At 40.6% G+C, this 15,080-nt stretch overlaps 1 protein-coding gene across 1 annotated transcript in view; it reads right to left on the bottom strand.

The window, feature by feature from the left end:
* Nucleotides 1–10,782, bottom strand: part of ltbp1 (latent transforming growth factor beta binding protein 1) — a 138,689-nt gene extending 127,907 nt beyond the window's left edge. The window contains 2 exon segments of the mRNA XM_076743220.1: nucleotides 2,730–2,800; nucleotides 10,071–10,782. Of these exon segments, the coding sequence (XP_076599335.1) occupies nucleotides 2,730–2,800; nucleotides 10,071–10,435 (436 nt within the window). The 5' untranslated portion in view covers nucleotides 10,436–10,782.
* Between the last annotated feature and the right edge of the window lie 4,298 nt (nucleotides 10,783–15,080).

Genomic DNA, 15,080 nt, shown 5'->3' with positions numbered 1-15,080 from the left:
CACACCAAACTTGGAAGCAGTTATTTTGCCACATCTGCTTTGATGAAGCCTGTCCCTTTGTCTTCTGCTCAATAAGCTCACACTGAGCATCTGAGATCAACAAATCCTCAAAGGCTTTACCACATTTGTAACATTCTCACCTTTATAAAGTTGTTCTACTGCTGCATGCAAATATGTCTCTCCAAATCCTGCCATCCATGTACAATGGGCTGTCAAAACTGACCCTATCATTTCTGCAGCTATCCAATTTTCACTGGGGCTCATTCATTCTCTGACTGTGTTTTACCTGCACAAATACAATGTTATAACATTAGTGAGTGGTAGTGTTAGCTGCAAACAAAGTAGGCCAAGCTAGCTTAGAGTTTTCCAAATAATACTTGCAATAAAAAACAAATACAAACCTGTCCACACACAACCAGAAAATTCTGGTGTCCTTAACACTCTAATGTCGCCAACAAATCTAACCAAGCATCAAGGCTTTTATTGACTTCAGGCTATGCTTTGTGTATTGCCCCAGCATTTTATCAGGTACATATAAATGTCAGGAAACTCAGTTTCTGGCCGTTTGTCAATGTCCATGGACCACTGGTTCTTTGGTAAGATGTCAGGATCACTGTTGAGTCCATTTGCCTTTAGTTTAAGCAGATAATGATGTGCTTTACTCCTGATTTAACAGTTACCCCACTAAGGGCAGCCTTGTTGCTGGATGTTTTGCAACTCAGTCCAACTGAAGGGGTGTATAATAATTGGACAGTGATGTTAGCATATACCCTCTATACTGGTTGGGGGTCTACCTTTAGCATAGATTATTTTGAAAGGGAAAGGGAAAGGGAAAGGACCCAAAGGGCCAGAGGAAATCAAGAGAGGCTGGGGGTGAAAGGATTCAAGAGGGCTGGGGTACAAGGGCAAGTCTCAGGGATCAGGGGATTGTCAAGGAGAATGGTTGCAATGTCCAAATGGCATTTTTTTTTTTTCTAGTCTTTTAATTATGAAACATCTGTCTATAAGGAGAAAATGTGATTGTAATTGGAAAACTTCAAAACTGATGAGCAAAAAATCAATTTTTTGTGCCATGACATAACAAAGCAGAAGTGAAACTATAAAGTACAACATATTAAACAAAGACAAAAAAAAATACACTTCATATATTACATATATCATATATTATTACTATATATTACCATAGTATTACTGTCAGCAATCAAGTGACAATTTGCAGCTTCTGGTGTAATGTCAAACACAGCAAGCAAATGTTTTCAAGGGGGCATGAACAAGAAGTAAGCTAGGTTTGAGAAGCAGGCTACAGCCTCAGAGAGTCATGCCAACAGTGACCCTAGTAAGCCCCTGCCATAAAAACCCAAAACAGATGATCCTAAATTTTACACTGGAAGGTTTGACAAAACACAATGTGTGAAACTCTGCAGGTGGTGGTGGCAGATGTCTCAACTAAGGAGACAACGAAAGATCTCAAAGGCTTACGAGAATGGCTTGAAGAGGCAGGACAACATATGTCAGACATGGAGGGCACAAATACTCTGATGGAGAAAGGCATAGAGAAATGGGGAAAAAAGAAAGTAATGGGGAACATTGTGGATGCGAAAAATGGAACGGTGGAACTGAAAGAAGGCAAGGAGGACACAGGCAAAGTGATTCAGTATGTGGATTCTCTCTCAAGAGGCTGGTCTTAGAGGAAATGAATTTGGAATCAAACACATCCATTGTTCTCTCACCCCATGCCCAACCAAAATGAGTCATCAAGGACCCTAACGATGGGCTTCTACATTTGTCTCAAGACAAGGTGCTACAGATGGCTAAGGAGAAAAGTGCAATTGAATGGGAGGGCTGTTAGCTGCCTTTCTTTGAGGATCTGACAAAAGACCTAGTGGAGAAAAGGAAGACATTCATGTTGGTAAAGAGAGGTCTGCATGACTTTAATGTGAGTCACAAGTCTGTATAAGCCTACAATGCTATCTTGACACAGAAAGAAAAAAGAAAAGATTCTGAGAGAGCACAGAGGTAGAGAAGTTTGTGCAAGATGTTAAACAGAGGACCTTGGGACATGATACCAAAAATGAGGGAGTGTATGCAATTCTATGGAAGTAAGGTTATTTTTATGATGAGTTTGTGTGTTTACCGTCAATGTGCCTCACAAACTAGTTAAGTCAAGAGTTAAGAGTTAAGTTAGTTAGCTCAGACAGGATAGGAGGGGTAGGCGTATTCTGTGTTGTTTTGCTCAGGTTAGGGTTTTTGTTCACACTTAGTCTTTGCATGAAGTCAATATATTTGAGTAGGCCTAATAATGTTTTGGATAACCTATTGAATAAGTGTTTTGTTAAAATGGTTGCAATTGTAGGCAAATTGCAGTCACAACCATAAGGTATTTGCAGGTTTGAAAACGATGGGCAGGTACATTAACATATCCAATATATATATATATATATATATAAATATTTCAACCAGGTAATGGGTGCAATGATTGACAAAAGCAGTGAATTGATGACTGTATACTGACAATATTTGAAAGATTTCTTAATTCATCATTTCTTTTTTTGCCATGACATACAAAAAAAAATATTTAAGAAAGAGACCAAGGAAATCATCTTCCAAGAAACAGAGAGTAGTCTCAAAGCTGGTTTGGGTGCCTGGAACACTTTGGTCAGCACCCAGTGTTTATGTGTAGACTGGAGTAGCAACATTAACGTGGAGACACTCATTTACTGTACACTTACGCTTTGTGCACCGCTGGGATCCCTGAGCTTTACTCCATCCATGACAGCACTGACCTCCACACACATTCACCCTGCAAATAGAAAACAAGTAGAGGTAGATGACACAACGGCACACACCCACTCAGATGGACATCAAAGTCAACAGAAAGACTTTCTCTCCTTTCCTTTTTCCTCTACTTCTGGCTTCAAGTGTATCAAAAGTAAGAGTTGGGCCCTGTTTGAAGATCCCAACCAAACTACAATGCCAGCCCAAACTTTCATGTTGCTTTGGCAAGATTAAACCTTTATCTTTGAAGGGATGTCATTTCAAGTAGACTGCACATTAGATGACAGTTGTCTCCATCAAACTGACTGGTCAAATGCACCATCCTCAGGGCTGTCATTTAACATGGACATTGCACATATACATTTGAGTTAAGAAATAGGCCATGTCTGTAACACCTAGTTAAAATGTTGTCCACAACGTTCAGGGGGTTTGAGATACCTGACATCATCATCTAAATGTTCCACCACAGTTATCAGATTTTTGGCCAGGCTCCACCAATCCTCACCGGATATATTCCAGACTTGAATGCCGTCCCAAACACACAGCTCAGGAGATGCAGTTTGGCCTTGTGATACTAAATATGAGTGGGAAGGCAGGAATTATCTGTGATACTGAAGTTGCTGAGGTGTAGTGCTTACTATGGTAGGTTTGTTAGCCTTGCAAAATCAACCCGAGTTTCACAAGCTACAACTACAACTACAAAACTTTGGTCCACAGAGATTTGATTGAGGCAGGCTGTTGGAAGCTGGGCCCATAGAGGAACCTACACTATCATGAAAGAGAGTGGCTTAAATGACGATGAGTCACTGCCTCTTGAACTACAGTATAGGTGGAGGATGATACCCCAGCCATACAACAGATGCACCTATGACTGGGGTCTATTGATCACATGTTCAACCTGTGCTAGATCAATTCAACCAGCTGCCACAGCTTATTTTTTGTTAGTCACTGTTAGAAGAGTGTAGTGCCATACACTGGTAAATCACTGAATTAAGACAGATTTACACTTGACACTAGGGATATCAATAGTTAACTCTTAATCAATGATCAGAAAAGAAGGATGAGTTAAAAGTCAAGCTAGCCAAGGCAGCTACCTCTGACCATTGACCATTGATTGAAATGTATTGGCTTTAAATACAAATGTTTGCTTCTGAAAATACAGGAAAAAAACATACTTCCATTATGCTCTGTCTATCTGCAAAGTCTCATAAGTAAGTGACCTGCGCAGCCTCAAAATATATGAAAACAGCGATCAAGAGATTCACATAATTACAGTGGAATGCAAAAGTTTGAAGTGAAAGTGAATAGCTTAGCAAGTAAAAGTGAACCCATTTCCAAAGAGCATTAAGGATGACACATTCTTTTTATATATTAAACAAAATTAGTCTCTTTTATTTCCATCTTTTACAGTTTCAAAATAACAAAAAAACAAAAGGGCCAGAAGCAAACATTTGGTCCGGATTTAGTAACACCTCCTTTAGCAAATACCACATCTTATAAACACTTTTTGTGGGTCTTTCAATTCTTTTTGGGGGATTTCGCCCTTTCTTCCATGCAAGAGGCTTCTAGTTCTGTGAGATTCCTGGGCAGTCTTGCATGGTTGCACAGCTCTTTTGAGGTCTATCCACAGATTTTGATGATGTTTCGGTTGGGGAACTCTGAGGGCCATGGAAAACCCATCAGCTTGTGTCTCTTGAGGCAGTCCATTGTGGATTTTGAGGTGTGTTTCGAATCATTATCCTGTTGAAGAAGCCATCCACAAGCTCAAAGCATGATTGATCCACACACATGCCTGACAGTTGGAGAGGTGTTCTTTTTTTCATGAAATTCCTTTTTTCTTCAGACATACCTTTGCTCATTGCGATCAAAAAGTTATATTTAACATCATCAGGCCACAGAGCTTGTTTTCAAAATGCATCTGACTTGTTTAGATGTTTGCAAACTTCTAATGTTGATTTTTGTGGTGAGGACGTAGGAAAGATTTTCTTCTGATGATTCTTCCATGCAGGTGTCGTTACACAGCAGAGCAGGGGACCACCACTCCAGAATCTGCTTAATCTTCCTAAAGGCCTTTTGCAGTTAAAGTGGGAATCTTTCTAGCAATCCAATAAACTGTCCTCTTGGAAAGTATTCGTGGTCCTCCAGACCTGAACTTGATCATGGTTGTTTTTAGTCATTGCCATTGATTTCTTAATCATATCACCAACCATGGAAACAGCTAACTGAAGAAGCTTTGCTACCTTCTTATAGCCTACTCCTGCTTTGTGGGCATCAATTAATTTAATTTTCAGAATGCTTGGCAGTTACATTGAGGAGTCCATGGCTGCTGATTGTTGGGACAAGGTTTGAGGTGCCACAGTGTTTATAAAGCCTAATGTCTTGGTTTACCCAAACACTTGCATGGTACTCCTTTCCCTTTTTTTCCCTCTAAAATTGTACAAAACAAAAACAATGCACAACTCTTGCTTGAAATGTTCAAGAGGATGTTTTATCTTAAACTTTATGACTTTTGGAGATCGATCCATCCTCTACTTAATTAACTGTTCAGAATAGCAGAAATTTTGACCAGGGATGCCCAAACTTTTGCATACCACAGTATATGACAGTTGGACCAGTGAACAATGCAGATAGGGAAGTCATTCTGCATCTGTTTCAGTGAGCCTTTCTCAAATTTCCTTCATGTTGTCTTCAACCATTACCAGGAACTTGTAGAAAATAAGACATGCAACCCAGGCTGAACAATCACAGTTCTTGAAGCCATGACATAGTTAATTTTTTTGGAGGCACTACATGGGTAGGCCTTGTTAGCATGCCTCAATGTACAATCATATAAAACCAGCTCTTTTCTTAATTATATTTACCTAATTAAGTTTGACTTCTCTATTTCTGACAATTAAACACAACCCCTTTTTATGTTTCTAGAAGATAGGTACATTAAATTTGAATGTCAATATCATCCATCTGCGATAGAGGCCTCATTACTAAAGTCAGGAAGAGGGTTGTGAAGGAAGACAAGCTGATATCACTGACCCATTCAAACAGGCTAATGTGGCTTTGACCTTCATCACAGTGTTTGAATGGGGTGATGACACTACAGTGCTTCAGTTTAAGAATTTATTTGCTGTGGTTAACCCCAAAGGATGGGGGAGGGTTGTTCACATGCTGGTGAGAAGCTCCAACACTTCAGAGTCAGCTGTCAAACAGTAATTCATTTATGAGGTTCCCATATCTTCACTGTAATTTTTTCATGGATGTTCCATCCTCGATACTAGCTCTGATGTTCACTAAACCTTGGGCCTTATCTTTTGGCTTAATGTACAATAACACTAACCTTCCATACATTGTAATGACCTTCCATGTCCTGATATCTGCGGCTTTTATCTCCTCCTCCTTTTTGGCCATCTTATTATTCCAGCTGGGTATCTGATGACCGGTAGGGCATGTGATGGTTTGGATCTTATTCTTTTGGTTCTACTGGCTCCTCAGACCTGACTCATTCTCTGAAGGTATTTGGCTGTAGCTGACTCCCTTGCTGCCTCTTCATGGATTCAATTTGTCTGTGGAGTACACAGGTATTTGTAACTTGTCCTATATGTGGTTATCCTGCCATCTGGCATTTCAACGCCTTCAGTCCTCAACTCCTTTTCACTTTTGGTCACTTTTCCAGCATACTTATCCAGTCTGAATGAAATCACAACATCGTCGCTGTAGAACGTGGTGAGGTGGACCAGCAAATCAATGTCTAACTCATTCCTGGCATAAAGCTTGATGTCAGGAGGAGGCTAGGAGGTGGCTTAAGGTATCTCCAATCTTGAAACCGTGTCTATAGCCACTCTTTGAGACGCTCTCACTGATGAGGTTCAGAGGCCTATGTGCAGAGGCATATGCAGAACAGTAGCAGCGACTGTGCAACATCTTGGTATATGCCACATTTGATGGTTTCCTGTGTGACTGTCTTTTCTGAGTTGGCTTCGTGTTGTATTCCACTGCTGGGTTAAGTTCTTGATGAAAGCTATTAGTGTCCTGTTGGCTTTTGCATGCCAAGCACTCCTATAACCATGTGTGGGTCCTTGAATTGTAGGCTTTCTCATAGTTATCCAGGCTCTGTTCATGTATTTATTCATGACTCATGTGCCTATATATATATATATATATATATATATATATATATATATGTTTGTGTGTGTGTGTCTGTTGGCAGTTTATTTATATATATGTATGTATATATATATATATATATACACACACACACACACACACAAACTGCCAACATTTGAAAACTACACAGTTGATTTCTCATCTCAAACATTCTCAGAAGTTAGAAGTAGTACACAATAATTAAGTAAATAATAATTTGGAAAAAAAAAAAAACCTTTGCATTGTAGATAGATAAGGGATAAGTTAAGGATTCAAGTGTCAATAACTGCAGTAAAACTGCAGAGTATTCATTAAACCAGTGTTTCCTCTACATTCATTTAGGAGTGGCAGGCCGCCATTCCTAAATCCTAGCCGCCGCTTGTCGCAAATACAAGCCAAGTCCGCCAGAAATACACCACATTCAGTCACGTTTCAACTTCATTATGGCGAAAAAACGCGCAAAAAAAACACCGCTTTTTACGCCGTAATGAAGTTCTCCAAGAACACATGTAAAAAACGCTGTTTTGTGCATCAAAACGCGCGTGAAATACGAGTGTCTGTGCACATAACCACGCGCATACAAAACAGCGTTTTTTCTAGTACGATAATGATCTCCACCCTGCTTTTCTCTCAGCCACTGAACTTGAACTGTCTGCGCCCAATCGCTGATCAAGACAAGCAGACCAAATCAGTTCAGCACAGATCTCCTTTGTGGCAAAGTTTGTCCTAACTTACCTTGTAGTTTCTCGTAGGTTATTTTGGGTGATAGGCAGGAAAATATCGCATAAATTAACTTTGCTGTTATTTTAAATTCCTCTTCCATGCATCATTTCATTCTTATTTCTTATTTTTTGTTAATACTTCCATCTCATTGTTGATTTTGACTGGTTTAGCCCTTGGGGTATGAAATGAAGTAGTGGTACAGTGGGTAGAGCTCCCCCTTCTGAATGGAGACCTTTTAACTTGCAGGTTCGAATCTCACCAGTGGTATTGTTTACTTGGACCCTTCGCAATTTTATTTATTAATTTATTTATTTTACTCTGCCATGCACCACGTTGCTATATTGTGATGTACGTGTTTGTATATAAACCCACTGACGTTACAGCCCTGTGTTAGTAGACAAGATGGCAGAAACCTGTGTGTACTTTTAATTTTTCCTCTCATTTCCGTCGTTGTTTTGACTTTATTTAAACTCCCCCTCCATGCATTGTTAGGATATATACACATATATTTTGGCTACATATACATTTGCCTGGGTGCAAACTTAGTCACTGATTCTACAGCCCCATCAAGAAATTATTATTTGTTGTTTTTATTTTTATTTATTTAATTTTATTGTTTTGTTTATTTTTTATTTTTTTTATCTTTTATTTCTACATTCAGCCTTTAAAAAGCAATTTTCAACTGGCCATTCAATAAATAGGTTGTAAAAGTAAAATCCGCAGTCAAGTGTCATTTGTTTACGCCGCCACGGCTCCTCAGAGAGCCTGCCCCAGCTGCCGAAAAAAATCCTAGAGGAAACGCTGTAAACATTAAAAATGAAATGAAATGATAAAACCCACCAGTAATCACCACATGCAAAGGCTGGCCCCTGAACATTTCTTGGAGCAAGTTTGGTGGGAAGTGGAGATGTGGATTGGAGGAATGGTGAGACACACAAACATACACGCAAACCACTCTTCAATTACAGTAGTAGGATACAGCCCAATCCAAATCATAACCATTTACTCTGCATCTGGAATTTATTATTTTACTATTAGCTATAGTCTGCCTGCAACTGACTGCTAGCACAGCACCACATTCCCAGTCCTAAAAGGCACAGAGGAGAGGTGCCGTATGATGCCCACACTCGGTCCTGCTGCCATCCTCCTCACAGAGCAATATGTAGAACTACATTCATGAGGAATTGCTTTGGCCATTTATGATTAATAGTGGGCAGAATACGAGGCTCGTCCATGTATATACATTTTTAAATTGACTGTGATTCATAAAGGAAGAATGCATGCAGATATCAGTCTGTGCACAGTTTTATAAATCTTTTTTTTGGGCGCATATAAACTTAGGGTATGTATTCAATATAATTGAGGCCCCATGTATTGTGCATGCTGGCTCACCATTACCCTGTCATGGCGTACTGGGACACTGGAATAGAAGGGAGTCAACTTTACTGTTATTAGTAACACCTGTGCATGTCAAAATGTCTGCTGGGATGAGAGGTCTATTAACCCCCTGCTCAGGTTCAAGTTGTGTGGAGCTGTGATGGAACTGTCTGAGGCCGCCAAACCCGTTGAACCCAAAAGATGGATAAGGTGTGATTTCTCCACCCTAACAGGTGCAGCAACGCAACAGGAAGGTCTGGGAAATGTCAAGAGAACAGAGCCTGTACATGCCAACACAGTCCTGAGGAGAGGTCTTATTAGGCTAAATAAGGCACTTTGCTGTATACACATTCCTACCGTTATACACTAGACTTAGAACAAATACACAGTATGGCTGTGATCTACAGAACCAGGCACAGAGCTCTAGTAATGCTTCAGCCAGCCAGCAAAATACCTGTGAAAGAAGCCAGCTCAATCTAACACAAAACCAGGGATACAGTGGAGATGAGAGACTCATAAGAATACAATCACTACTCTTTAAGGCTGACACACATCTGTTTTTGAGTTTGGAATAATTAATATACAATATACTTATAATAATACTAATTGCATCGTATCCACTTAATGCAATTACACTATATCATCAGCATTAATTGAATCAACTCCAGACATAGTTCATTAAACAGGTCAGACAGTTTGACCAGTACAGTGAGTATGAAAACAAACTGTCAAGTCAACACTGTCAGCTCCAATTAGTGTCAGTGAAAAGTCAGCACCTGATAACAATGGGCCGTTTTGTGCTGGAGTACACTGAAGGAGAAACCAAAGACACGGTTTACCCACTTCACTGGCAGAATGAAATCAGGTCTGTGCCATTAGAGTATGATATGAAACCTGCGCACAACTGTTGAAGCGTAATTTTCGGGCACTTTTCTCAAAATTGAACTGTCTGAGGCTTATTTGGTTTGTGATCAAAGCTGACAGGAAGTCATTAAAGTCATTCGCGTTCTCCCATAGCCTACATTCGCCCCTCCTGACACTCATCCGGAGTTTCTTACCCCGACAGCTTCATGACATTTTTCTGCTGGCTCTGCTCCTGGCCGCTCAGCCGGACGTCCGACTGCTGCTGTGTGAACTGCGGGGCAGACGCGGCTTGGTTCCCCATCCTGCGGGTCCGGACCTGGCCGCCGAAGTTGGCGGTGAGCTCCAGGTTGTACGTGTGCGGCTGCCCCGGCGCGCCGCGGCGCGTCGACACGGAGCTGACTCGCACCCCGCCGTCCGCTCCGGCTGGCCCCGGCGCGGGCTGCAGTACGTACAGCCTCCTAAAGCCGCTCTGGAGCTGCTGCTGCTGCGCTGACACACGACCAGGGGAGACACACAAACCGACCGAAAATAATAAAAGGCCCCATCTTATCCAAGCCATATCCACACCGAATACGAAGTAAAGAAAAAGTTTTTGGGGGGAAATTAGGTCCACGTTACTTTCGGCTCCGTGAAAAACTCCTTTTCACTTCTTACGAGGAGGAAAAACCTTCGTATTTCTGAGCATATTCCTGTAGGCACCGACCTCCAACCCGGTGCGGGAACGCACTAACTTCACTAAGCTAACGTTACCCAAGGAAACACGTTGGCTTCACTGTGAAAAGTTTGAAATAAAATGGGGCATGTAACGTTAAAATGGTTGTAGAAGTGAGTCCAGTCCCGCTTTCAGTCTTCCTGCAGCATGGAGGGCCTCCGGGCTGCTGCGGCTTCCTCTGGGGAAGATTTGACCTGGTCCGCAGTCAGAAGAGCCTGAGAACTCCAGGAAAGTTTCTCTGTTGTAGGTGAACAGTGTCAGCAGCGCGAGCAGCCAGCCTCCAGACGTGACGTCAGGGGGGGTGGGGGGTGCACACTAACCCAAAGAACGTTAGCTGAGCGTTTCTTGGGGCCCAAGGGTGTCAGGGGGCCTAAAACAAAGCCCCCACCCACCCACCCACACATACACATACACAGACTGACTGACCCACCCCAAAACCAACACACACTCATTCTCCATTCAGGTTTCTGGAAGTTGACACTAAACTTCCAGTTTAAATGAATAAACTCGACACCTACTCTAAGTATAAGCAGAGTGGATTTAGTTCCACAACTCTCACACAAGTATGTTGGTTAAATCATCCCTCAGCTGGTGGTAGTAATCACTACTAACTAACTTGCGCACAGGTTACATATGGAAGCCCGGAGCAGCAAATATTTACTGATGTTTTAGTATTATATTTGAGGTCACAGAGGTCTTACCTTGAAACATAATACAGATCATGTTCACAACCCCATTATCTCAAGATAATTAATGCTTATATTTATTTTGAGTCCATGTGCATAACGATTAAAGTCATTTTATGTTCTTTCCTTGTGTCAGCATTAAAAAAATGCTTTTGAGGCAGTTCACGTTCAGTAAACACCTTTGTTTTTATCTACATTGTCAGGTCTACAAAACTTCTGAAATGTCCCCCAAAAAACTCATTCATTATCCTGTTCTTAGAATTGTAATGTAACACCTATTCCCTATGCTACATGTAAGAATCGGGGGGTGACATTCATCATTTCTGTGTTTTCCCTGTGTAGGCAGCTACTGGCTTGGCATTATTTTGCTGCAGTCGCTACTTCAGGGGCTGTTTGTGATTACTTGCTTTCAAGGAGATACACTAATGTAAAACAGTTTGTGTAAGAGATTAAAAAAAAATCCACTGTCTGTATAAACAATGAGGATAATGTTGCAGTTTTCCCACATGGCACCAGACAATTCAACATTCTGGACCTTCACCCATCTGGACATTAAGAGGGCCATGGTACCAAAACTGTGAAGGAGAACACATGGCAGAAAAAAACATTGATATTTTACAGTGGCTAAGAGAGCTCAACACACTACAACTGAAGAAAACACATGCAAGAAGGCAAAAACACAGGCAAACTAAGAAAACATGTTGACAACAAATACACACAACACAACCAAATACACAAATACATGAACATGCTGTGATATACAACCAAATACACAAACATGCTGCAAATGCTCACAACAAGGCCAAATACAGAAACACACTGCAAGTAGCACAGACAACGGATCTGTTTCTAAGGGAGACGAAAAGGTGATGAACCTGGCTGGGACGCACTTGTTGTTGCCATGGTTTGTGCCTTTTGAAGTTACTGAACATAATGTTAGGACATTTCACAGTTAATTGGGTCGAATAAACCAAAAAAGTTGACATTTTAGCTCATTTTCCAACACCTCTGACAAGTGGCTGACTTCAGTAACTTTAAAAGTTACAAACCATGGCAACAACAAGCGTGCACCAATTGGTTTCCTCACATTTTTGTGTCCGCTGGAAACAAATCTGTTGTGTCTGTGCTACTTGCTTAGTGTTTCTGTGTTTGGTTGTGTGTGAGTATCTGCGGCGTGTTTGTGTATTTTTGCGCTAACATATAAGAACAGTGTTTTGATGACAGTGTATTTATTACTAATTTCATGCATCATCCACACCAAGTGACTGAAGTAGGACACTTCCATAATAAAATTCAGCAGTTTGTTCGTTAAACTGTCTCCACAAGAGACAAGTCTGTAGGACTGTGAGTCTGTCCGGTCCATTGTGTGTATAGAGAGCATTATCACAATTTGACATGGGCACGTTAATAACACATGGTTATATCACAACACAAATTGAGGTGGTCCAGAAGATTTAATGAAGACAACATCACCATGATCTAATTAGTATATTTATCCTCCTTGCAGACTATTTTGATGATTGGCTACTCAGTGTCCAGTCTGATCAACTATTGGATGGGCTGCCATTAGATTTTAGATATTCTATTTATATTCATGGTCCCCAGAGGATGATTCCTAATGACTTGGTCCCCTGACTTTTTCCTGTAGAAGACCATGAAGTTCACGTTTTTTTTTGTTTGTTTGTTTGTTTGTTTGTTTGTTTGTGATATGTCTCCATGTTTGGACATGGAAGCATTTTAATTGTAGTAACTTTTGAGATCCATAATGACATTTGGTGCATCCACCCACTTTGTCCAGTATTATGGTTTATGACTAAATACCTACTCACGACATTCCCAACTGCCTCTTTTTTAAATTAACAACAACTTTGCACATATAAATCTCAAGTCAGGGACAAAGAACATGTACAATATACATGACATAACAACATGTGAGCACAAGGAACAACCATCCAATCTAAAAGAAAACAAGACAGTGGGTAACACATGAGCACAACATTGCCAGTCTGTTGTGAATTCAGAAATAATTTGACAAATTAACACCATCATAATGTCTCAGTGTTGGAGTGCTGTGGTAACTGCACATAACGTCACCACCAGTTTAGTCCCAGCTGTTGCATGTCATAGCTCCTCTTTCTCCCCACATTTCCTGTCTGCCACTTAGTTGTCAAAACTGTCCAATAAAGGCCAAAATGCATAACAACATTTGACCCACAGCCAGCCGTTGACCTGTGGATGGAAACAACTAATCTGCCAGGGACTGAGAGGAGCATCTTCATCATCTACCATGCAGGAAGCTGAAGAGGAGGACAGTAAGGGAGACACAAAGGAGGACAGCGTGGGAAACTGTCTTTATTAAGACCATGCTACGTATGGAGGGAGCACCAAATACAATTTGTTCTTTTGTTTGTTTGTTTGTTTTCCTGTTGTTTTTGTTTCCCACTTGCTTTAGCAATGTGAATGTGTTTGCCAATGAATTCCCCGTGAACAGAAAAAAACTTCAGAGGCTAGTGTAGACTATATATGTGTGTGTATCAGATACTAATCATATCCCTCCTTCAGTGGGAAATTGGCTCATTTACATTATTTTCTGCCAAAACTTGTTTAACAAATCTAATTTTCTTCTGCATGTGAAATGATAATTGAATGTGAAATTCGCTTTGACTATTAACGTAATAGAGCATGAATAGCTGGCTTTATCAAACAGGTTGAAGGCTTTTCAACATGAACAATATCCACTCGCTTAATTGAGATCCTGAGGGTGGCCTTGCCAACGCAGTGTCAAAGTGGGAGTGTGTCATTTTTTTCTGCATTATTAACATTTACATATGAGCTCTACAAGTTGCTGAATGCCTTTATTACAAAATAAAACATCAAAAGTGTGTGTGTTACGTTGCCCACAGACAAAAGTTTTCTGAGGAAAATATGGCTATTGAAACTTTCAGATGCTGCACCTGATCCTGTGTCTCCTGTGTCTTCAATTGCACTAAGCAAATGGACACACACAAGGAAGAATAGTGAATATCAGCAGACACAAATGTGTTTTGGAGGAACTCCATGCGCATAGCCATCTAACAGGTGCACTGGTATAAATCCAGATGCACATGTTGTGTCTGAAATGCACAGTTTTGCTATGAAGTCCTACTGTGCACTTGCAATATCTCAACTTTGAATACTACCGCTTTCAGTACAGTCCACCACTACTGAAACACAGGTGTAGGGTTCAATGAAATTGTAGCATGTCCACTTGAAACTCTTAAAATATTAAACTCTTCAAATTGTTTGGACGTTGTTTGCTGTCAGAAACACAATGAGCTACAGATTCAATAGCCGCCTGAAACCTAAAGAGGAAAGGAACAAGTGTGACAGTTATACACAAATGTCTGCCTGACTAACCTGACTTCTGATAGCCTTGCTTTCATGAGCACTCTCTCGTTTGGTTGTTGTTATCTCCATTATTTCAGTAACACAGTTGATTGACAAGTCTCAATTGTCATTGTTTACCAGTAGTTTTTCAACATTGAGCTTACTGTGTATGTTCTTACGCCTACAGTAAACTTGTAGTGAGTTGTTTCAGTGCGGAAATCTCTCAGCACCTACTTCATGGCATGGTCCTTAAGAGGGCGAAAGCAAAACTTGAAATCTAGTGGAAATGATATGGTATCTGGTTCTTATCAGTACACACGTACCAGTTCATCTTTGTAATGCACATTTTTGAAGACAGATCCAGGAACAGGAGCCGGGAACACCATTCACACACGAGTCAAGTAAAGAGCATGCTTTTTATCCTTTTATAAAATATTTAA

Source organism: Chaetodon auriga, chromosome 11, assembly GCF_051107435.1.
Source record: "Chaetodon auriga isolate fChaAug3 chromosome 11, fChaAug3.hap1, whole genome shotgun sequence".
Classification (NCBI taxonomy): domain Eukaryota; kingdom Metazoa; phylum Chordata; class Actinopteri; order Chaetodontiformes; family Chaetodontidae; genus Chaetodon; species Chaetodon auriga.
This window is presented reverse-complemented; position numbering and strand designations above follow the sequence as displayed.